Source organism: Myiozetetes cayanensis, unplaced genomic scaffold (genome assembly GCF_022539395.1).
Source record: "Myiozetetes cayanensis isolate MyiCay16 unplaced genomic scaffold, myiCay2020 scf5-8, whole genome shotgun sequence".
Classification (NCBI taxonomy): domain Eukaryota; kingdom Metazoa; phylum Chordata; class Aves; order Passeriformes; family Tyrannidae; genus Myiozetetes; species Myiozetetes cayanensis.
Window position 1 is genome coordinate 86,967,330 of NW_026087742.1, and position 25,844 is coordinate 86,993,173.

General features: G+C 39.2%; 1 protein-coding gene and 1 non-coding gene across 3 annotated transcripts; both read right to left on the bottom strand.

Moving 5' to 3' along the window:
- Positions 1 to 1,902: 1,902 nt before the first annotated feature.
- On the bottom strand, positions 1,903 to 25,555 carry RNF149 (ring finger protein 149). Of its 2 annotated transcripts, XR_007630902.1 has the most exons (8): positions 25,069 to 25,555; positions 17,397 to 17,647; positions 14,418 to 14,486; positions 11,554 to 11,636; positions 11,013 to 11,109; positions 8,173 to 8,368; positions 5,724 to 7,810; positions 1,903 to 2,515 (listed from the first exon to the last, which is right to left on the bottom strand). XR_007630902.1 is itself a non-coding variant. In XM_050332498.1 (7 exons), exons 1-7 carry the CDS (start codon positions 25,532 to 25,534, stop codon positions 7,752 to 7,754), a joined length of 1,221 nt encoding a protein of 406 aa, XP_050188455.1. In that variant the 3' UTR covers positions 1,903 to 7,751. The 2 variants fall into 2 exon arrangements, 1 of the variants encoding a protein (XP_050188455.1); XM_050332498.1 differs by having other exon boundaries at positions 1,903 to 7,810; positions 25,069 to 25,534.
- LOC126649809 (small nucleolar RNA SNORD89) lies at positions 5,307 to 5,422 on the bottom strand. Its single transcript, XR_007631188.1, has one exon. It is a non-coding gene; the product is annotated as a small nucleolar RNA SNORD89 (small nucleolar RNA).
- Positions 25,556 to 25,844: the final 289 nt, after the last annotated feature.

Genomic DNA, 25,844 nt, shown 5'->3' on the forward strand with positions numbered 1-25,844 from the left:
CCTCTGTGCCAGCATTCTATACCAATTAATTGTCTATTTTAAACTTAAATCCCTGGATTATGTAATACATTATAAATAGCATTTTATGCATTTAAACAATAAATAAGGATTTTTCTGATAAAGCTGTTTAAGTTTGTGAAATGTTTTAGGCCTTACTCTGTTTTTGACTGGTTAAACTTTGTATGCTGTATATATGTCCTGAGATTCAGGCTCTGATTCTAGAGAGAATATAAACTTAAGTATTTAAGTATTAATCTGCCACTCACAGTTTTGTGTCCAAAACTCTTTGTGTATAACTAAAGTCAGCTTGTATCAAGGTAAGTAACTTCCTTGTTTTGCCCTTTGTTCACTATGTAAGACCTCTTTGGAGCTGGATACAACTCCTAAAAATGCGTGACCATTTCAGTGAGTAAGGGAAAGTCTGTCTTCATGTCTAGAAACTGCTTATTGTTACATGGCAGAAATGAAGTGTTGGGTGCTGTAGGCTCAGAGTAGTACTCTCTCTTTTCAAAATCACTGAATATTTCCAGAATCATGCCATCACTAGCTGAAATACCACACCTATTTCACGCTTCTAAGAAAATTTCACAGAGGAAAGATGGTGCCATTGCTTCCATAAAAATCCAAGGCATGAGCCTCTTCTCACTTCCAAACTTGCATAGGCAGTTGCTCTGTGGTTGCCATAGTTAAAATAGTGTCTTCCTTCCAAAGCACAGAGGGATAGTATCATTCACACATTAAATGCCTGGTTTTGGGGAAACTGGGGAAGGAGTCTGCGTAACTATTACTTTAAGCTGATAGTAGAATAGCTGCTGTTATTCAAGACTTGAGACTGAAAAAGAAAATAACTTGAAAAGCTGGCTAGTTCCAATTAATGCTGATTGATAAATGAAAGCTGTTTTAAATTTTTAGGAAGTACAAGATCAGTAATGCAAGGTTAAGACTGGCTTTTGGCTTCCTCTTTCCAAATAATTTAAATTGCAGAATTGCTTGTATTGAAAATCCCATTGATTGCTCATCTCACACAGCATAAGCTTATGGTAAGAAGTCATGTGAGAAGTATTCTCTCCTCATTAGGGGATAGACTTGTGTAGCTTCCCAGAGTTAGGATGTATCAACTCAACTAATGTAACACTTATTTAAGGTCTGTTCCAATTGTAGACATTCCTTCTAAGAGGCAAGACATTTGCTATGAGGTATTTTTAGCAGCAACAGTTAACTTGTGCTCTAAACTTGTATCCTAATGTTTTAAGAGAGGCCAAGGCTGCCCTGTGCGAGAAGCAGGTTGGACTAGCTGGCACAGCCAAGCCCTTCAGCCAGGCTGGTGCCAGCTCTGAGATAACCCAGCAGTGGTCTATACCTTATGGAGAGGATCCACACTGGAGCAATTGTTTAAGAAATGCAGCCCCTAACAGGGTGGTCATGATGGAGCAGGGGAAAAGGGTGACCAGGGGACAGCAGAGACCAACTGTTACAGGCTGATCACACCCCTCCCCATCCCCCTGCTACCACTCTCATGAAAGGGAGAAGAGTGAGGAAGGAGTCTAGTCTAGCAAGAAGGATAGTTTTAATTTTCTGTTTCTCACTATCCTACTCTAAAACTAATTTACTGCCACTTAAAAGTAATCTTCATCTGTTTAAGTCTGTTTTGCCTGTGATGGTAGCTGGTAACTTTCTTATCTTGACCCATGAGCTCTTCCATGTTACTTTCTCCCTCCTCAACAGGACAGCAGCCAGCCAAGGTTAACCCACCCCCCCCAAGTATTGGTTACAGGGGTAAAGTGGCACATGCTGAAGGGATGTTCCCCTTAGATACCTACCATGAAGTTAAGCTTGTTTTGTGCTGTGCTAGTGCTGAATCTCTCAGTGTATTACAGAAAACCCCCTCAAGCTTTTCAGACATTGCTTTTTAAAAGGTCTTAATATAATTTATTAAGGAATTTGAGCTTTTAGCCATTAAGTTACAACAACAATGCATAACTTGACATTCTTACAATTGTACATACACAATGGAAAAGACACAAGTGCTTAATCCAAACAATGCAACCGAATCAGCACAAGGTTACAGTAAAAGACAGTCGGTTGTGAATAGCTGACAGACTAGCAAATTCAAATGGTTCTCTGCAGGTATGTTTATAATAGAAGTAAGTGACTTCAAAGTTTTGGACCTAAGCTTCAGACTAACAAAATTATGAAAACTCAAATTATTTTCCTCTTCTGAATTAAGGATATGCTCATTTTAAAATGCAGTAATTATTACCATGTTTGAGACAGTGAAAAGCAGCTTCAGGTCCAATGAAAGTATAATGGACAGTCCCAGGCAATGCACTCTTCACACAAACACATGCAATTATAGAGACATTCTACTTGTAAAACTTTCTCAAATCAAGTTTTGCAATACAGCAGGATAGCTGAGGAGAGAGATCAGGACCCATACTGAAAAAAAACAAAAGCCTTCAGCTTGATTTGTGCATGTTTAATCTACAGTTCCAATTCCCAAATCTTCACATATCACCTGTGAGAGAAAAGAATACACCCAGTAAAGACCAGTCTCATATACATGCTACAATTTTTTAAAAGCATTCCCATTTAAAAAATTGGTGTTGCCATATTCAACTGTAATTTACCATGGCCCTATTACAAAACTGCATCTCTTCAACTTACCCAAGGGGAGCCCCTCTCTCCCCTCTTCCACCCCAACTCCTCCTCCCTTTAGCCCAGCTCTAAAACTCAGTTAAGTGCACACTAAGTATTCAGTTTTTTAGCTTGTCAAAATACAATCTGCCTTGACAGATTTAGTTTTCTGCCAGTTAAAGAGTATTTAATGAACTAATTCAGCTTAATCTAAATGTGAGACACAGCAAAATTAAAAACAGAAAAGGAAAACCAGAAAGGACCACTCATTTCTTCTTGCAACAGCAAGCTCTTACATCAGTCCAAGCCTTTGTGTGAAGTCTCACCGAGACTGGTGACTGAAGGGAGACACACAACAGAACAGTCAAGTTGCCAACACAATCTTGCACCCAGCAGTCAACACCAACAACTCCATTCCCTCCAGGTTAACCTCAGGAGATACTTCAGCTCACTCCTCTAATATTAGATTTCAGTTCCACCCCTCTTTGTAAAGCTGCACAGTCAGTACATTCTTACTGATCTCAGTATCCTCATCCAGCACAGAAACACTACATTCAGTGCCAAGTGCTGTAAACCAAACCAGTGAAAACTATATATGAAACCTCTCCATTTAAAAAAAACCCAAACAAACAAAAACCCCCAGACCTTTCCCCCCAAAAAACCCCAAACAAAACAAACTCCAAAAAGCTAACACACCCCCCTCAAACCCAACCTATTACATTATCAGTATTATTGTTTCGGTTCATGGTGCTAAAGGCTGTGCTGAGCAACAGTTCCCAGATAGGAGATGTTGATGTGTAACAAAAGACATAGTTTTATTACATGTTGTGGCAGTAACTGAAAAAATATTCCACAAATTCAGACTAAAGTCCTTAACCTACTGGTGTGTACTTCAAAGTACAGTTGGTGTTGCTAACAGTACTTGAATGTCTACTACACTTGTCTAGAGAGAAGTCTGCTTTTATGAAACAGCTAAATTATCAGTCCAACCTATTGTGTTCTGTTGTCACTGGAATGTGAAACCAACACCTTTTGCTTCTCATCGACCTCATGAAAGCCTGCAAGTGCCACTGCCACTGCCTCTGTCTCACCCACACGGCTTAGGATATTGGGAACCAGCACTGCACCCTTGCTGGACTCCCCTCTGCACAACTACAGCTGGCTGGTCTTAGAGAAAGCTTAGAGGACAGGTAGAAAAACTGAATGACCATTCCCAAACCAGTAAGTAATTAAAAAGTCAGCTTGCACATTTGACAAAGTTGTTGCAATGGCATTTCTCTGTGCCAATTACACCCTGCACAGGACTGGAATTCCCAAAGTCTAATGGCCCAGCTTTGGCAGGAATAGACTGGGGCACAATTTATTAAATCAGCATGGATTAAAAACATTCTCAGTGGAGTTAAATTATCCTACAACTCCTCTGGCATACCTCCAGAAACTAGTCCTAATTACTGGCAACAGGTTACTGGATTACATTCAGATCTGAGGTAGGGGTGAGGGGCAGGGGAAAGGAGTTACTGATATCATGTCAAACCTCTCCAGTACATGCAAAGAATCTCCTCTAAGCATTGCCTAGAGCCAAAGAAGAATCCACTTGAGGGGTCATTAGTAAAACAAAATCCAATTTTAAATTGGTACTGGAAGCAATAAAAATCACTATTAACACACTTTCAGATCTGAAATGTCTGTAGTTCATTTTTGCTTGCTGAAAGCCAGTTTAAATGGTTATTTCCTATAATTTTCTTTACAATTTGCCATTGGTAGACTATTATTAATAAACTAAAATTTCTGAACAAAGAGGGGTCTCTAGTTTTACTTTAAGACACCAGCTTATTTTGACATGTTCATAGCTCCTTTAAAAACAACCAACAAAAACAATCACTTAACTTCACAAATTTTCTCCCTAACAAAGCCACCAGAACCGACAAAGCCATATCAATTAACACAACACTAATAAAACTTATCCCAAAACAAACAGCATCCCCTATTCCTGCTAGGGATTTTTCCCAAATAATTTATTCAGCATCGCCATTGAGGGGCTTCAGACCTCATGTGGGCACCGGGCTTTAGCTTTTTGTATAATCATACCACATGAATACCTCTAATAAGAAATCCTCTGCCCGATTACAGCAAAGTCTGACAAAGGGACAGATGTCTCCAAGACAAGTTCCCAAATGGTTTATGAAAAATGTGCAGCTAGAAGAGAAAGAGATCAGGGCACAGGCAGGCTGCAGGAACCCACAACACACACAGCATCAGCTCCCACACTAGGCAAGACACAGCCTAAGCCCAAGAGGCAGAATATAGATTCCCCAAATGGTAGGGAAGGGAGCCAGAAAGCACCTGGCCTACAAAAAGCATTCATGGAGAAGGATGAAAAAAAGACTCTAGTTCTGACCTGCATATAGGCTTTTGGTAGGTAAAGTGCTAGAAACTCAAAACACCAGTTTGATCCAACACAGTGGGGGTCCAGATCAGCAAAGTTTGTGAACCTGTACTTACCTTCAGCTGCCTACACCTGTTTAAGTGTTTCAGATGAGCTATAACAGCAGCTCATATGCTTCATGTTTCTAATCTTCTCTTGCTACTGTTTTAAACTCCCTAGATTGTCTCTTTCCTGCCCTACACTTTTTATCCTACCTCTCTTTTTGCTAATGGATGTCAGCTTTTTGACTGAGGTCAGACTAATGATTCGCTTCAGGTGATTTTTGTCATTGTGCTTCCAAGGAGAGCAAACTGCTTGCTGGAGGCACTGCAATTCGGCCTTTTATTGTCATCATTCCTCAGCAGCATAGCTGGCCTTACAAGACCCAAGTGTATCAAAGATCAACTACACACAAACCAATTTGATAGAAACAACTGTAACTACTCTCCTGAAAGGTTGAAGTGAAACAGGTACGGTTCCAGCATCAGAAACACACCCCAGGACTCTTCATACTTGGGTGTTTTTCTAAATCAGCACAGTTCAGATTTTATAAAAACTCTCTTCAGTTTGCAGGTCCTTTAGCTTTTCTCCCTCAGTTCTCAGATTTGATTCTTAAAAAAAGCTTTTGGTTTTATAGGTATTACATAAAGGCTTAACTACTTACCACATTTCTTCTCTCCAGAATGAATACTGTGCTGTAGTTATCAGCAAGACACAATCCACAGACTGACAACACTTCTCTTGATAACTTCTCTTTTGGTTCCTCCTTGAGCTAGAGTTTAAATACTCTCAACATACACTACATCAATGTTCAGTTTTGTGTTAAAGAAGAGGGAGAAGACTTAAGTTTTTAAAATTGAAGAGATAGTTAAAAAGGCAGTTCCGGAAATGTTGATAAAATTCTTTTGGAGACATAAACGTCCCTATACATTGCTTGGTTTAGTTATGGGTTGTTTTTTTATTTGTTCAGTTTTGGAGATGGTGAGTCAGTCATATTCCATTCTCATGTGCTTCTTGTAAGATAAAGGCATCACAAAAACTTGCACCTGCTGGTGACATTAGAACTACAACCTGACAGTTTTCCAGTAAACCTAAAAGTTACACTCCTACAGGGAAGAGGCAATTTTTATTCTTTTTTTTTTTAAGTAGGCATTAAGAGGAATTTTTTGAAGGAAATCTAGGGTGAAACATCTGCTCTGCAAAGTAGAAGTTCAGATTGTATTTCCTCATCTGAAGCCTCTGTCATTTCTGGAACATTCATTCTAAAATTAAAAAAAAGTTATTGCTTCTACTGAAGCTCAATATAAGTTAGAAAAAGAATTGCATATTTTCTTAAAAACATTCCAAATATACATTTTAAAAACAAAAATGCACTCTAAAACAAATGTCTAGTAAAAGACACTGTTTTAAGCAACCTGTAGCAAGAGCTATACAAAAGAAAATCAAGGAATGTAGCATATTATAACATGACTGCTAAAATCCTAAACAACTCAACACTCTACTTAAGTAGTGTTTTAAATATACATATTTCTTTACAAAACCGTTTAGCAATTCCTTATACCACTTACAGTATATAAATATTTGAATAAGAGGTCATAATGGGAGATGCCAGGGTTTATATTTACTCTCAGATGCTTCAGATTTCTTAAGTGTTTTACTATAAGGCACAATACTGCTAATCTAACAGAAAGGAATAAAAGCTAATGGCAAACCCAGTAAAAACTCCTAATGTGGAATATCCAAGAGAAGAATTCCAGCATCTCTATGCAAAGAAAAAGAAAAAGCAAAACAAAACAAACCCAAACTTTGTATTTCTTAAGAAACAGTTTCAATTTGTACATAAAGTGGATCAGGATGGGAACAGGAGCAAGAAGGAATTAAGTAAATTCTTATAAATAGACTAATAAATATATCTTAGCCATAATTAGCCCTTTACCTCTGTTCTACTGAGTTTAAGACTGAAAGAGGTAACCAATGTGCATATACCTAAACAAGTCTACATGCTCAGCACGTGAAGACCACCTAGCACAACCTACTACTGCCAAATTCAGTATAAAAAGCTTGCAAGATGGAGAAAGTCTCCTTTTCTTAGCATCCACTCTGAGTAGAACACATTACAAGATCAAATTAGTATTTGTTACATATAAGGAAAGTTGCAACTAGCAATTTTTCCTTCACAAAAAAAGAGTACACAACATATCCATGAAGTTATTTGACTCCTTCAAGGTTAGTTCATGTTTTTTCTAAGAGTATCTGTCTCCAATTACAACAGATCAGAACTTTCAGAACATTTTAACAGTTGTAGTCTTGTAAGTGTTCTCCATATGTACATACTGAATGTAAATAGTGTATCCAATATATTTCACCGTTACACATTCTACATTGTTTTCACTGCCTAGTCTTCATCTTTGTTACAGCCCTCTGGAACACAATGACATTGCAACAATGCTTACAGAAAAAGGGTTATTGCATCTTTTTTTTTAGGATGAGACATCCAGAGGAGATTTTATAAAATCCTCCTGCGTAGAAAATTCTTAGTTATTAGCCCTTTTGGAACACCAGCTAGAAAAGTTTGAAAGGTAAAATAATTTACATTGTTATTTTTTCTGTTCACTAGACAACAGTTCATACTAATTAAATAAAAAATAATAGTTCTTCAACAGTCTATTCAAGATATCTTCCATGAAGCAGTTCAGTGGGAATTTCCATTAGATAGATGTTCTCCATGCCGGTTATTACTGACATCCACATCTAAAAATTAGGAATTAAAAGGAAAATTGTTTGTTGATTTACCATTTTAATATGCTTTATCTATTACATTAATCCAGACTCTGGCAACAAATTACATATTCATACATACCTCAAGTTGTCAACATTCTCTGGGTAAGCAATCCTCCTATTTACATCTCCTGTTTACCCATGTCCAGTTTTCTCAAGCTTGATTGAATTCTACGAAAATCTACCTAACTTGTACTTTTTGAACACCAGTAGTAAGTGACACCTCTCAGTCTGGTCTGCACCATAATACTAACAATATTAACACCAGTTAGAGAAGAGCTTCTAATGCAGTGTATGGTGTTAAGGATTGTCCAACAATAAAATAAGTGACTTACCAAGCAATGCTGTGGTTTCACCTGCGTCCTCTTTTAAACTGGTACACTGCAATACAGATTCATTGGTGGAGGAAGCTGACAATTCGCTGACCTCATTTCTGTCATCATCTTGCAAAGCAATACTCAGACTTCCAACTGAAACGCTGCCACTTATGGATTCAGGTATTGGCACTTCAAGTACATCTTCAGGGTCCCCCTTCAAAATTAAACATATTTAACTGACACTTTAGTTTCCCACCAGGCATCAACATTCCTCCATGTTACCACTTTATAACCTCACATTATTGGAAGAAGAGACCATTTGTTAGCTATTATCTGTGCACTCCCAGAAACAGTGTTGAACATTGTCCACTTGCAATGCTATTGTCTGAATGTAAAGAAACAAAGCCAAACAAAAGAAAAGCCATTTTTCAAAGCCACCTCAAAGCCAAGAGCAGCAATAGAAGTCCACCCACTCAGCCTTTTGGATGGAATATTTCAACAGTGTAGCAACAGTATTGCTGCAATATAATTAGGAGCAGGCTCCACTAAAGAAACATTGATCCTTTGAGTTTGCAGAAACCTCTTTTTCATGACAGTAGTTGGGCAAGCTTACACTTTTTTTTACTGAGGTGAGCAAACATTTGACATCAGAATAAACTTCTCTCCTCCTCTACCTCCAGCCTAACTTTAAGTCAATTCCAAAACTGCAAATATGCTGGCTTGTCACTTTGCAGGAACAAAACATCTGCAGCACAGGCAAAGGGATTTATTTCACCTATTGTATAGCATGGCTATTTCTGATCCATTCTGAAACTTAAAGTCCTGCACGTACAGTTCTGTTCCTGAAATTAAACAGGCTACCTTCATTGCCGTGTCTATACTGATATTATTTAAACATAAGCAAGTATATTGCAGTATAAGTAGCTAATCTGTGAGTCTCCTAACAAATATTTTTCCCTTCCTCAAACAACTAGCAAGGGCCCATCATAAGATTTAAGAAATTCTAGTCTGATTCTTTCTTTATCATCAAATCATCACATTTTAAAATGTACTGAATTTTAATAAGCTATAGAACTGCTACAATTGAACACAAGACACATATGATACTAATCTTTATGTATGTGGGTGGGAGACAATGATTTTCCAAAACTTAGACAGTTAAATAAGCACTGAAACTGCAAAATTCAGTAATGCTCTACAAAATCAATCAGACATGCTGAACTGCAGTTCTTTCTTTCTTAAGAAATAGTATAATGAAGAATTAGAACACTGAAGTCTGTCCTTTACAAAAGCCAGGTAATAGGACTTTGTACCTTCTTTCTCTTTAAGCCTTTAAAATTTTTGAAGCATCTCAAGTATTTGTTGTCCATAAAACTGAACTGAGCCTTGAACTCCTTTGCAGAAGGTTTAATAATTTCTATAATAAGGCTGCACATTCTTCTCTGCAGGTATGTCACTCAGCAAGTGCACTGCTGAGAGAAGCTGCCTTGCTTTTTGCACATTTTTCTTCACGTCAGTAGAAAAATTCAAGTAAACACTCTACAGACTAAATTGGGCAATCTGGATCAGGCTGAAAACTAAGCTAGAAAAAAAATCCTGAATGATTTCCCACATTATTAGTGTCAGTAAGACTTGAATGACTGATAACTAAGCAGGATATATTTCCTCTATTTAATTAGAAAAATGAACTGGGCTTCTCTATTTAATATAATCCCATTCCACCTGCTTTCCAAAAGTCATTTTGGCCAACAAGTGGAGGAGGTATTTACTCCTCCTGGTTGGGCTTGGTATCAGTATCCACTGCAACAGCGTGAATTCAGGAAATATAACTATTCTGAAGGTTCTAGTATTTTGGTTTTTAGCCTGTATTCAAAAGGATAAGTCCTTCTGCATGTAACACAAGATACATCAACTCCAAGAACTGAAAGTGAGCAAAAAACAAGCTGCTAATATAACAATATTAAAGTAGCAATAAAACTCTTTCATATGACAAAAAATATTGCAACTCTTGGGTAAAGCCTGACTTAATATACCAAAGCACCAAAATCTGGTATATACATACTGCATAGCAAGAGTATTATTACCTTTGACAAAACAAAACAGTAATTCATAAAACTCTTCCACAGATCTGCTAAGTCTATTCAATGAAATAAGAGAAAAGGTAGTCAAAAGGCAGACCTACTCTATGAAAGGAAAGTCCCTGAAACCAAAGAACACCCCTATTTTTTAAAGATCTCTGTAGATCAGTAGGAGATGAGAGAGGTACATTCATGTCTATAGCATTTTAGTGGAACTCAAGACTATTTATCAACAGTGACCAAGTAACCTACCGCATGTGTCTTCATCTCTCTTTTCTGGTGCTGTCAGAAAGAAATGAGAGCACATCATTTTCTCTACTTAACCAATTTCTGGTTAATGACTTTAGGAAGGTTTTAGTACCAGCTCATTTACAGGGATGAAATGCAGGGCATATGTGGAAGTACACAAACACTATTCAGAAAAACTATTTTTTTTTTCCTTTGAATTGCAGTTCTCAACAACATCAAATATATGCTCTGGATTTACTGAATTCAGTTATATATTTGTAGCTTGGACAAACCATCTCACCTCCTTACTATCACCAGCTGGAGACAGAAAAAAATCGGTTATCACAGAAGATTCATAAGATGCTCAATATACCACTTAAGCTCTCACTCATAAAATTCCCTTATTTTTCTGTTTCTCAATTACCCTTGCATCTTTGCTCAGCTTCTTGAGTCTTGCAAAGTTATAGCTGTTCTCATTCTGAACAGTTACATGTAGTCTTGCCTCCTAAACTGTACTTCTACCTTGAAGTGCAAAGTAAGTGTGCAACATACCCAGTATCCCAAAGCTTTGATAACGTCTAGTTTACACATTGGACAAGTTCGGTGGTCCAAAAGCCACGGATCAATGCACGTTCTATGGAAGATGTGCCTAAAGAAAAGAAATGCCCTTTAGAACTTATCATGAAAGCCACACAGTACTCCTTCTTACAGTGGGAAAGTTAACACATCAAACATAAACCCTTCCTTGATAACACTGACAATTAGATGTTGCTCGATTTACTGGTACAATTTTCTGGAAGCCTTGTCTTTCATGTTTTACTAACCACAAAGAAACCCCAGAGTTACTAGTTAAACAGTGTTACAGTTCTAATTTAAGCAAGCTCTATTTCACTGCTGCAGTCCTCCCAGTTGCTCCCTTGCCCCTGCATAAGTATGAAGCCCTACGTGGTCTCTCAGTGCCCTTCAACATGTAACAGGCCAACAAATGGCAACTTCAGCTCTGCCACCAGAGGTTAAGAAGAGTTTACAGAAAACTCATCCCATTTCTTCAGAAAAACATGCTAAAGAGTAAAGAAGAATTAGAGCAACTTACTTGCATGGCAGAATTCGGACAGTGTCTTTCAGTTTGTAGTTCTCAATGCACACAGCACAGTTTTCCACATCAACATCTAAACCCTAAATGTGATAACATGTTTAAGTGTATTACATCTATATTTCATTACAGGATAAGTTTTGTGTAATAGCTTCACGAAATGTATTAAATGGTATAGTAAATAAAAATATCTCCCTCACTTAATTCAAGATTCTATCAGGAGGTGATTTGATCAAGTGTTACCCAAATGCTAAAAAGCAGTCAAACCTGGATTTTTTACCTTAAATAGATATACATGGTATCTTAGGTAATATGTTACATAAACATTGGTTTTGATCATGGGAGCACAGGAACATTTCAGTTTAAAGTAACTATCCAATGAAATAATTTTAAAAGAGGTCACCACAGATCAAAGTGCACAATCTAATGGTCCCAAAGTGCTTGAGCAGGAAGAGATTCTCAGGGTAGAACACTGCAAACATCTTTTCCACTTTTTTCTACCACATCCTAACAGATACTCTTTCATAGCTTCATAGTAAAATATGCAACTTGGGACAGTTTAAAACTTTTCTCCGAGCTCACATTAGACAGAACATCAAAGGCAGTGTTTCCCCACCTCTATTTCTAAAGGTTAACATCTTTCCTAACAGGTCTTATTGTCTTTTTGATGCCATGCTTATAGCTCCAGTGCAAATATGATGGGTATCTCCAAATGCGAGAGAAATAGTCCAACGTTAATTGGGCTGTATAAAGCCTAAGTATTGGAAGAACAGAGAGTGGACAAACTTCTTTTTATCTCCATAAAATAAGTATTTTTGGTTTACTACTTACTGAAGCACTTCAGTTTCATTACCACACACTCAAATGAATTAGTGCTGCAAGCAAACTTTCAAGTTCAAGGCAAGTATTTCCTTCCTTTGCATGCTGTCAATTTACATAATTAATGCCTTAAATTCCTAAGTAAATCATATTAAGACTGGGGTTTTTTTACATAAACAAAGTTAAGACAAGTACTTATTCTGTAACAAGTTATTTTTCATTCAGTACAAGAGGCAAAATCCAAGTATACCATATGTAGCACATACTCCAATGAGTGTCCATTTTACAATAATCCCATAAGCTTCTCAGGAAAAATCTACATGATAGCAAATACACTTTTAATATATTGACCTACTTTTAGTTAAATACCTCAACCTCAAAAGAAGACATAACGAAAGACTGTACTGTGTCATAACAAAAGAAACAGACTCTTTTTAAATGGCTGAAAAGAAATACTTGAAGAAAAAAAATGTACATTTACAGAGCAGACAGGACTGTATTCCCAGATAAATTTACATTAGTTCCTGAAAATACCTCTACATCAGTAATTTACATATATTTGCTGATAGCAGGCTGATTGAAATCAAATTAGAAGAAGTGATTTACTAAGCAGAAAGACTATTTTAATAGAGAGATTTTAACCTCATCTTCTATTGTGCTTATCTAACATGGCATTCATAGGTACAGCCACCATACTGTGTAACAACTTAAGTTCCCTCCTTTTATTTCATCAAGGGTCTATCCATGGGAAGGAACTCCCTGGCACACTGCAAAAATCACATGATACAAATTTTTTTAGAGGTTTACTGAATATATTTAAAAGGCATTAACATATTCCGTGTGATTTTCACCATGGGTTTCATCCTGACCCTTCTACATCCCTTTTTCCCTATGCTGATGTTATGCTTTGATACTGCTTTACACATGCTTTGGTTCAATTCCTTCTTTCTTGATCTTGTATGAACTGAAGTATGAATATATATCTGTTCACAGTTTGAAATATATACTAAATTCCATCAAAAAGGAATCTAATTAAAAGTAAGAAACACTCGTAAAACACTACTTAAACATGCTGAATGCATAAAAAGGAAAAAGGCAAGGAAGTTCAAAGACAGTTTTGGGGTTTTTAAGTTTCAAAACCGATTTCCTAAATGAAGGATATTCTGTGTAGCACATGATCTTAGCTGAACACACAGCTTTTAAAGTTTTTACACATCAATGTCCTTCCTCACTTCAATATTATTATAGGTTTAAAGACAACCTAATCCTTGTTTTTCATCTCTGAGCAAATCAGTCCTTAAGTAAAAACTAATCAAATAAGACAAGGGCTGGGGAAAAAAGTGTCTATGTAGTAGCAAAAATCTAGTCAGAAGCTAATTTTGCATCTAGCATCAGTGCTGCCTGAATCTCCAACTCAAATATTTTCTTTCGAAACCTTGGCTTTTTCTATGTTGCTTATTCTAATACAGCTCAGTTTAGGCTGTATGCTGTCAAAGCCAACTTTCTGAAAGCTGCTTTACTTTTTAGAACAGATTTCATAACATAAGAAAGGTAGTTTAAAAAATTTACGCTTGAACGTAAGTCTATACAGCTCCTTAATGTATTGTATGTCAAAAGATAAAACAAGTGTTTTATTTTTCAAATATTTTTATATTTTTAAGGTCTTTCGATCAATAAAAAGATGAATGTTCTTTAAAGAAAACAGAACGTTACATCACTGTAAGAACTGCGCAATCAGTAGATCCCAGGAAGTATTTTGCAATCCACTTGTTGATGTTTTCAAGTGCTGAAAACATAACAATGTTTCCCCATCTTTACAGTACCAGCCCTGTATACACTCTGTATAACCAGATATTATTTGCAACAAAACAGCCTTACATTTCATAAGTAGTTAAAATTTGACTCTTCAGTTTTAAATTCTGCCTTTTAAACAAAGGCCCTAAAATTGTATGTCACACTGCAATTACGTTGTGCGAGTTTAAATTCTGTGAAGACTTTACAATCATTTTTAAATCCTATAGCAAACACCAGAGACACTGAATTACCTTTTCTCCACGTTTCACAGTATGCAGCTGAAGCTGGCTGATTGCTCTCTTTGTTTCTTTCCTATGTCCCTGGAAAGAAGATTTTAAGTATTAGTACAGACATTAGTTTCAGGACATTACATTTCAAAGTTTTTAAATACTTTCTACGCAGACTACTAAGTCTTCTGAATGCATCTAAAAAAAAATAATCTGTGGCTAGTCAATTTGTTTACAAATTATTTCCAGCCGGCAGATGTTTGAGAACTGCAGGTTTTGCACTCCTGGGGCCCAGCAGCACACGTTCTCTGTACAACAAACCCAAGCAGTACCAAACCAAGCAGACCACAGCGACACATCCAGCCTTGCATCCTCACTGCTGGCTTTCAGGGTCTTTCCGCACAGGAAAACTGAAACCTGTGTAGGCTTTAGAGGCAGAGCTGAAACAGCACCCGTATAACCAGACCTTCCAGTTAGTCAAGCCCATGAGCAAGCAGACTGTAGGTTTTGCACCAGCCTGAGAGCAGGTGGAATCCTGCCAGGCAGCCTACAGCTGGCCACCAGGTCAAAAGGCTGCTTGTAGCTATTAATACTTCCCCTCAGTTAAACACTGTCTCCTACGTGAGACAAAGCTTTGCACTGAAAGGACACATTATGCGAAGGAGATGACAAGAAAGGCTTCACAGACATGATGCACCATACTGGACTTCTGTACAGTAACTCCTAATTATGCTTAGAGGGGAAGCAAGAAAAGAAAGCAGTACTGTATTCTGAGACAAAGTGCCAGCTACTGCAAGAAACTGAGAAACTCAGCACTCCCAATTAACAGATGCTGTCCTGTCTAGCAGCAACACTCACTAAAGAAATACCATAAAGGTATTACCATAATAAAGGAATACCATAAAGGAATAAAAAAAAAATAATGGCAGCTTTTCTCTATAGTAATTACAACGATGTATATAGTTTTACAAGGGTATAGTGTTGAAAATTGGGATTTTAAAATTTTTATGGTGTTTATTTTTAAAAATAATGAGTCTGAAAGTTCTCTCAGAAATGGACAGACAACCAGCAGCAGAAGCCTATTCCACCTTCTGTAGCACCACAGGGTTTTCTGCACAGTCCTGTTTCATCTTCAGTAGAAAGGAGGTCTTCCAAAATTTTACTGCTAAGCTGGCATTAGAATAAACCTGAAGATAACCATCTTCACCTTGACTTAACAGCTACACAGCAGCTTGCTTTAAAGCATAACATACTTAACTCCTAAATTTTAATTGTACTGCAGTCCATAAGCCAAGAAAAATAAAATTTGGGTTAGAAAAGTGGCTTTTTGTCTCCAAAATTCTTTTAAGACTCCTAACCATATATCTTGACTAATATCTTCACAACATTTTTCAACCTTGCATCATTTTTGTTTTCAAAGCCGTTTAGAAGAGAGAGAATTGATAAAATGGCATAACCTTTTAATGCTAGACAGTTTCGTTTATTTAAGAAGTATCTGGATGACAAGCCCAATGACATAATCTATTAAGAGTCTGTGGTACATATTTCTGAGAAACACCACATTCACACAAAGAAAAAACAAAACACCCTAAAACTAAAGCACATTATATGATATGATGCTTAATAAAGCATGTGAACTTTCCTTAGTGTGAACTACCCAAAGGGCAACAGGAAGAAGCAACCTTCTTCACCAAACAACTGTTGCAACACAGAAATACATCCCTTTTTCTACAAATACTTCTCAAAAATTTTGTTTTCTTGAAAGTATTCTCAGAATATAAGTTCTAAGACTTAAAGCTTAGCAAAAAAAAGACTCTATGGAACCAACATTTCAGAGAGATCACAAGTTTAACCAATACAGAAGTCCTGTGTGTTATCCTCAGTTACTGAAAAGAGAAATTAAGTATCTTCCTAGAATAGTCCTATAAGACCCATACAGAGCTCAGATTCCTAAAGGCAAACAAAAATCCATTCCCTCCTCCCCCAAAATCTACATCTTCAAAGAGAAGGAAGGGGAAGTCCACAGACAAAGCAGTGATTGAAACAACATTCTTTCCTGGGCTGAGGATAAAACAAGAACCTTTTGCAAATATAAGCAAGTGCAACTTCATTTTCCATTCTTAGTAGAAAACTACGGTAGAGCCACTGATGACCATGGAAAGCAGAGGGAAGTGCCACTCTAAGGTATTTTCAAAACTCAGCTGGACTTAGGTCCTCAACAATTCTATGCAAGTTGCTCTCTTGATCACAGGGGTCTAGAGGTCCATTCTAACCTAAAGTGTTCTATGATGAAGTACTTCCTCCAAGGAAAAAAAGTAAAGCTGACTTTTTCATTCTATCAAAGTACAGGAATATGAAAAGAGCACATATGGAGCAAAGTTATTCTTTCCTAACCTTCCCAGAACTCTCACTGCTCTCAGCATTTCAGGTAGCCTAAGAGAGGTGAATCTCACCACACATGCACCTTCTAGTCTGATGCAATTCAGGAACTCTACAATGGAGTGGTAGAATTAAAAGTATCAAAAGCAGTTTTCATAAAGCCTTAGAACCAATAATTCTACCCTGAACAACTTGTGGGGTTTATTAAGGAAAGAAAGAAAAACTTACCACGGTCTCTTTCCATTAAAAAAAGTTTGTTATGGGAAGTTAATACTTTCAGAATGAAAATTGCTGAAGAATGAAAATAACTTTAAATGCCAAAAGGAAGGAAGTTCAGTTAGGTGACAAATCACACAAGAAGCTGCCCTTACTCTGTTGTTGACAAGTGGCTAAATGTATTTCTCATTACTTCATATCAGCATCTAATAATTATGACTAGCCAAACTTGCAATGACAATTAGCATAGTGCTTATTAGCCTAACTACTACTGAGCAGCTTTCACAGTTAGCAAAATAGGAAGAAGGCACAGATCTTAAAGAATGCATCAATAAACAATAGAAGTTAGGCAACTGATTTGACAAACGGAGGAGGTAAATACTCTTAAGCATCATCAGATCCATTTACCTGGTTTCCAAACTGTGATCCTGTATACAGGAAACGTTGTATATAGTAAAATATGAGCCAAGCAAGTGATATAATCATCATGGTGATGAAGGCGATGGCTACAAACACAACCGACTGACCGCTAATATATTCCTGCACATGTCGTGTGCCAACAACAATAGTCATTTTTACTGGAATCCCTCTTCGTACTGGCTCCAGTATCTCTATGCCTTTTGGATAACCAACCATTATCACCACTGTATTTCCTGTTCCTGTTGGAGGGGGAAAAGAAAGAAAAGAAGTCAGTCATCACAGTAAAAATGTAGGCGTTCTTTCTTGTGGGCAATTTGGCTCTTCAATTTAAGATCAGGAAACAAAGTTAAAGGAAAACCTGCAATGCTTTTTTGACTTGATAGAAAGTTTACCAGTAAAGAAATCCTTATTTACTTTCAGAAACTCTCAAACATGAGATAAACTCCAACAGATGCATCTCTACTGTTCAAGGCCCTATATAGTCATCATTCCACACACTGAGGTGAGATGTAGATGCCATGCAAAAAAGCCAGACAAGTTATGCACATCTCATCTTGAAGCTGCTTAAGTTCTGACTTGCAACTCAGGAACAGCTGGTCTTTTATTTGTCAGCATGGGAATTTTAGCTGCAGATGGAGACAGTACGTGAATATCACAAAGGGAGACACATTCAATTTAGTTTGAATCTGAATCCATAGCACAATGACACTGGATATGTAAGCAAAAAGAAAAGAAGATTCAGATATTTAATAATAAATTACATTAAATGTTGAAATACTTGAAGATTCTTTAATACTGAATACTCAAAATGTAATGAGACTGTCAAGAAATACTCTGGGACCAAAGTATTAGACCAAAGGATTCTTCTCATATATTAGAATTCTATAGTACTCAATCCGTATGAAAAAACCATCTAATTTCAAAAAAACCCAAAACCTTTAGCCATCATGTTGCCACCAAAACCAGTAAGGATACTGTCAAGATGAACTAGCCAAAACCAAAGATCCTCTGTGACTAGAGTTTTATTCTATCTTTTCTGAGACAATGCTGGAAGCATCTCCAGTATTGTCTCAGAAACATCTAATTTAAGTATTAAAAACAAACAAACAAACGTACCTGTTAAAAATGTCACATTTTCACTGGTCTATACTATTTTTATTTGAATAGTTCTTACTTTTTATGTACTAGCACTGCTACACCCTTGGTAAGTCATGGCTTTATAGTTTACTTTGCTCTCCCACCTCTGAGAAAAAGTGAAACTAATCTTAATTCTGAGAGAAAGGAGAAAAAGAGGGGGGTTTTCCTAGCTGAAAAACTACAGTTGTAATGTCACAGTTACCTTTTTAGATTCACAAGATTACCTACCTGCAACAAGACCTCCCACTGAAGGCTTAAAGCCTTTTTCCCTCCCATCTGTGTTACATTCCCTACTGAGAAACTATGTCAGAAGAAATGGTTTCCTACTTTATAACATTACATCAAATGGGGACTTTCAAAAGCCAAAGCTGCATTCTGGACTCCCCTACCTCTCTGCCTACTAAGAGAAAGAGTTATTTGCCTGAACTATTTAAACCAAATTCTTTTAGTTGAGACAGTTCTGGCTGTGACACCTTGTCAACCTGGTCGCTCTGCTACCAAGCCAAGGGGAATTTGAAGAAGTTTCACTTCTGTACATAGCAACTCCTCCCTCCATAAGATGCAGATGGTTTGCTTTGGATGAAACACTAAAGACGAGTAGCACTCCTATCTCAGTGCCAGTTACCCTTTCTCAGCTTCCCCTTCTGCACCTCTGATCACCTACTGTAAGGACCATTATACCCGTGTCTGCCAGATGCAGACCCAGCAAAAGACAGATTTTCCAAAGAGAGTTATGTTTGTGGAAGTTCTGAGGATTGTGCAGAGACACACACACAAAAAGAAAATATGCTAATGGAGAAAGGTCTAATTTGTGCCTCCCCTCAGGCACCCAGCTCTGCTCACCAGAGCTCCTGTTGCCTTGCCTGGTGGGTGTGTTTGGAGACATAAAGCAGCGACGCTGAAGACAAACAGGACAGGCTCCAATAATGAGTTCTGCTCACCAACAACATGCCAATCCAGGTTATCACCTGTTATCACAAGTCCAAGCATACTAAGAATTGGTTAATTAATATTGTTCTCCTCTCTGAGCCAGCATGAAAGCATTACCAGAGAGAATCATGAATCTCAGAGAAGACTGTGCAAAGCACTCTTTGCTCTTGACCCTGCCCAGGGAGTTAACAAGAAAAAACACATGAAAGTAAGAATTTACCTCACACTGCTGAGAACTGCTATCCCCATATCTAAATCAAGAGATTAGGTCCAATGTCCTTACTCAACTGTAAGTTAAAAGTAATGGCAGGTGTGCCTCAGAATGGCAAGGGAATGGTACAGATGTATTGGAAAAATTTATGTGTTTTCATTCAAGCTTGGGGAAGAAAAGGAAGTTTCAAGATTAGAGACAGCCTGGATTTTTCAATCAATAAACATTTCCACCTCAGTCCTGAAATCCCAAGTCAGTTTAATCTTGCTATCTAATTCTCTGTGCTATTTCTAACAAAGAAGTATTTTAAACCCCCACAACAATAAGTAATGCCTTTCTCTGTTTTGCCACTAGCATGCCCAGCTATCAGGCAGTTTTTTTCCTTGAAATGAAAGTCAGGCTACTTTTACACAATGGCTACTAGATACTGTGGCACCTTCCACTTTTAGAATTAACACATGCATGCCATAGATTTTTAAATAAATGCCCATTAAAACCATTTTAACAGTTTTAAAGACTTGGTGATGAACCTGCCATTAAAAATACACACAACTAAACACAATGGCCTTGAAGGTCATGCAACAGAAGGGAGGGAAATAAAAAATAATTGCAATCAATGATTACAAAAGGAACAAGATCAGTCTCAGAGAAGCAGTTGCCCTGAGCAGCATGTAAGACTAAGGGTTTTAACTCATTCCTTGCTAATTTTAGCCTTCTGTTCTGAAACACATTATTCAAAGACTGAAATGATGTTGAGTCATTCCATCAGCTTCTTCAACTGCAACACAACCCAGAGATCTCAAATCACATTTATAAAGAAAACTCCAAGTGTCACATACATGTATCTACTGAAAGCAAGTTTTGTTGGCTTTGCCTTTCTAAAACTTTCTAATTTTACAATAAATAATCACATTTTTACTCTGCTAGAGTGAACTTGTTTTCTCGTCTAGGTTTGATTGATGCTTCAGTGAAACTGGGTAGATTTAAAATTTGGTCTGTGCTTTTTAACATTATCATGGCTCGCAGATCCTTAGGATACTTGCAGAAAAGGGCAAATCTGTAACTCTGAAGATGAAGGTATGTTTCCTGCCAGTGCACCAAGGTCAGTTTTACTGCTAGCATTGCTAGTACTTTCTCGGAAGAGGAAACCAGTACTCTCCTGATGAGGAAAAAGTAGGACAGATACAGATTCCAGGCATCCCAAATTACAACATTTATTCTCATTCACGCTTAGAGACAAAAAAGATAATCTTCTGTCATCTGGAAACCAATGGTAGACACACTCTAGTTTTTGTCCTCCTGAGAAACATCAGAAAGCTCCAGAGTTTGACCATGTTCGTAAAAATGTTTAAGGTCAGTCCATTCATTTATTTAAGCATAAGCATCCTACTAATACTGCCACAATTAACACCTAAGGTTCTCTTCAGCTCCTGGTTCAAACAAATGGCTGTTACCAGTACACTAACAATCCAGTGACAACCATCTACCCCAACCTCATCTCATCAAATCCCTGGTGCATGTTTTGTTTTCACCTGCCTCAAGGAGAAGGATGCATAACCACTGGTACACATACCTCTTTCCACATGAGCTTCCAACATATATGCACTTCTATGTGTAACACAGATTATACACAGCATTTTGAAGTTACTCCTGCTTCTTCAGAACAACATTAGCAGCTCGACATCATGCAGTCACTGTCTAAGTTAAGCAAGTCATTGATTTCAGTTCTGTTCTTTCAGTATTTACAGTACCAGACGCTTTCAGAAGAAAACAGCAGTAATACAGAAATTATGCACTTGAGAATCCTGAGTAGTGCTGCAAGCACTGCTATAGCAAGGAGTTGAACTACATGCCAAAATAACTCTAACTGCTGCTCTGGAGATTGCAAGAGCTTATAGAATCATGAGTACAAAGTAATTTGCATTTGTTTTGTTCAATATACATGCATAAAACCCCCCATAACAATGAAGGAAAGAACTAGTTGGATGTATTTTGGCAAACCTAAGACCCCTTTCTTTATGTAGCCAAAGTCATATGCTCAAATTAAGTCTCAAGCTTCCCTTAAATCCACAGGCCATGAACCAAAGCCCCACTCCAGACCTACCTCAAACTATGACAAGCCAGTCCCCTCTCACCCCGTGTGTCAAGCAAAATCATATTTTAATTCCACAGTCTTCAAGGTAGCTTATGTTCTGGTCAGAATCAGCAAATCGTAGTTTGAGGGGGCACTGAGAGATGGCTGGATGCCCAGCATGAACTACAACAGGAAAAATATAGAACCAGAAGACCCTGTTTTCTTTCCACTGGAATACACCTCTGCCTCCCCCTAATTTCTCAACCAGAACTGAGCCTCTGACCCTCCTTAATCTGGTCTCCATAATACCTCACACTTGCCTCTTCAGACTCTTCTCCAGCCTGCTCTCAGCTAATATTTACATGCAATACTTGTTTTGTTTCTGGAAATTAATTTGAAGCTTCTGTTTAAAGTTTGCCACCATCACAAAAAATTAACAGATTTAAGATTGCCTTCAAAGTCTGTAATATTGAAGTTCGAGTTTATATTATTGAGATACAATAAGTGAAAACCACCTTGAGTAGTTTGGGTAAAATGAGTGTTTTCCATTAGAAAAATTGTCCTCAGCCACACATGAAGTTGTGTCCCTATTACTTTGCTAGAGGAGGGAAGTCATTCAGCATTTTGAACAATGTAATTTGGACAGAGAGCAAAGGCCTGAAACACAAAACACATCAGTAGAGTCACAACTGAAGAATTTTCTTTTAGAAGGAGGGACAGGATTGCAAGGCTACATATTTAAATTCTCGACTCTCTTGTTTCAAAGCTCTAATTAAGAGCCCTACTCACTGCACTCATGAAGCTTACAAGGTATCCAAGAGAAATAGAGTATTTGCCCTTTATCAAATGCTTTGACATCAGCTACAAAAAATCATTTCTTCACCTACTCAAGAACTTCTCTTTCTACTCAAGGTGAAAGATGTCAAAAACCACCAAAAATCCTACAGCAACAATAGCACCCATGCATCACACACATTCCAGAAAATTCAAAGGTCAGGTTTTTCAGAAGGAGAATGAAAATACACTGGAATCAGAAAAGCCATCTGTTTATCACCTTCACATAATTTAGGCTGCACCTCTACCAGGCATAAGCACTGTTCCATCTCACATCATTTTCAGTGCCACTAATTGCTAACCCATTAAGTGGATTTTACTCATGCATACAACTCCACTCCTTAGTTACTGCACTGTAGATTTCCCAGAGTGTATATCCTCAGCACTCTCCCAGAAACAAAGTTTGCTTCCTCATGTGTCAATTCACAAATCCCTTCACAGGAATGGAAGACTTAAATTGTGTAAAATACAGCTTTACCTTCCATGTTCTTCCTTGCCAGTCTTCCATAGACTCTTTTTTCTCCCTTCAAAAAGCCTAATATTTAAAATACCAGCAGTAGTTCTTCCATATATTCCCAAAGTACACTAAAAATATTTGAACATCTACACGCCTGAAAGTTTCAACCATGAAACAAACACCTATGACTGCATCAGAGCTTGTAATTATATTGGGATATATTATTACATTCCCATTAAAACCATTCTGAGGTCCAACCTGCACTTGTGAAATCAGTATAAGAACAAATACATTATTGTATATATGCACTATACTAAATCATACTGTTTATATAGGCAGAACTTATATCAGCAACATTCTGCCAGTTTAAGAAGACAAAAAAAACCCAAACAGCAGTCAGAGCACTTCTCTTTATGCCACTGACAGATACAACTACACTAGCAAGTCCAAACCTGAGCAGTAAGCTCAAGGTCTTCTGTAGTCAGAGACGACAGTAGAAAAGAAAAAAAAATTAAAAAAAAATATTATCAAATAAGCAAGAGGAGAAAAGGAGGAAAAGATTCAACAAGAGAGCAAATAGTATTTATGAGATAATTCTATGCTACAATGGGCAGTGAAGAAGAATGTGGAAAAAAAATTTGTACTGATTGGCCAATACAGAGTGACAGCAAGAAGAAGCAGCTGATAAAGAAGAACAAAGATAAAGAGCAAAGTATCTTAATTGCCACATGGGATCAGAATCACAGGTCAATTGTACCTAGCAACTCATCTCGACTTTCACAGTAGATTAAGAACATGAGATAGGCCAGCCTGATCCCAAGCAATCGGCAGGCTAAGAGGAACAGTAATCATGCTTCCAATCCCCAAATTGGTGCTCCTTGGTATTTCAAGGAGAGACTTGTTTTCCAATTGATAAATGACATGTGTGATAGAGCAATAGCTCCCTAACTTAGTTTTTCAGCTCACTATACTAGGAAAATAAGTTTATTTCCTTTAGAAACACATTATGGTTCTATTTCAGCCAGCTCTCTGGGCTTTTCCTTCCTCATGACCAAGGATCAGAGCGAGAGCATTAACAAACTCATTGTACCAAAAAGCCATGTGAAGCACACATCTGCAGAATTTTTTTACTTAGTTTGCTTTGTCTTTGCATCCTTCTCTGAAGACCTCCCAGTTTCTCGAAAATCTACAAAAGCAAACCCAGATTTTATTGCTGAATTTCGAGGCTCTTTTCCCCTTTGATTTAAGCATTTGATGTTGTCATGACCATAAAAATTCAGCAAGGCTTTAGTGTCATAGCTCAAAGCCAAACCAGGACTGCGGCAACAGAACATGTGGATTCCTATCTCGGCAAAAATCACAGAACCCTTCACAGAACCCAAGCTACATAGCAGCGACACGCTCAAACAAGCCAAGTCAACATCCTTCTCCAGGATTCAGTTTTTCTACTCCATTCGCAAGCATTACCTGATGCTTACACCCCTCTCCCACCCTTCACAGACCTGCGCAGGAAGGACGATGAAGCTATTACAACAAAGCCTGTACCAAAAGCTACCTCTAAATAGCTACAGCTGTGCCTTCGAAGACACCTGAAGGCATCTTCGGAATACCTGGTCTGTTTCCACACGGTCTGCAGAAAGCGGCCTACCGCTGCAGCCACTCTGCCAGAGGGTGCCAGGCAAAAAGGTGTCCCCGAAGGAAACCCAAGCCTCCCACCGCAGTCTGTCACACGCTGCCCGTCCCGAAGGCTCAGCCGCATCTCCCCCCACCCGCGACACCCGGGCCGTAACTTGGGAGACAGAACACGGTCCCGGCCTTCTCCCTACCGTGGCTTACAGAAAGATAAAACAACCCCCCTGCTCTCTATACCATTTTTACAGGGATTTGTGCCTCCCCGTCTCCCCATCCCTCACCGCGCAAAGCCGCAACACCGATGTGGGCCGGCGTTTGACAAAGCCACCCCCCAGAAACATCCCTCCCGACCCCTGGGCGAGCGCCCGGCGCCGTCCCCGCTCACCCAGGTGGGACATGGACACGGTGCTGTTGCCGAAGCGGGCCTCGTTGTAGATGACCACGGCGGACGCCCGCTTCCGCGCCGCGTTGGTGACCTTGTCCTTGAAGGTGCAGCCGCCGCGAGCCACCAGGGCGATCCAGGGCTGCGGGTCGCCCTCGGGGGGCCCGCGGCCGCCGGGCGGCAGCGGCACGTCGTAGTCGGTGTCTGCGGCGCAGCCCTCCATGTGCCGGGGCGAGGCGCCGCGGGGGATGCCCACCAGGCCCTGGGCGCTCTCCTTGGGCGAGCTGTCCCCGTAGCGGCCGCTCTCCGTGTTGCCGCGCACGGTGCGGTTGCTGAGCGGCTCCACGTAGGCCGTGCTCACCCACGCCGTGTACCACTCCAGCGCCCGGGCGCCCGCGCACGGCGGCGGCGGCGCCCCCAGCGCCACCAGCGCCGCCGCCACCAGCGCCAGCCGGGCGCGCCGCACCATGGCCCGGCCGCCCCCGCCGCGGACACGAGGAGCGTGAGGAGGTCGCTCCGCCGCCGCCGCGCTCTGCCCGCGGCCGCCCCGCGCCGCGCAGGTACCGGCGGTGCCGCCCCGGGCGGAGCCGCCGCGGCTGATGGGGAGAAGGGGGCCGGGCCGCCCCGCCCCGCGGCATGACGGGAGAGCGGAGGGGCCGGGCCGGGCGGGCAGGCGAGCTCGGTGCGGGGAATGAGGCGGCCTGGTCGCTGCGGCACCCAGAGGGTCGATTAGGTTGGAAAAGACCCCCGAGATCATCGACCCCAGTCTGTGACCGAAA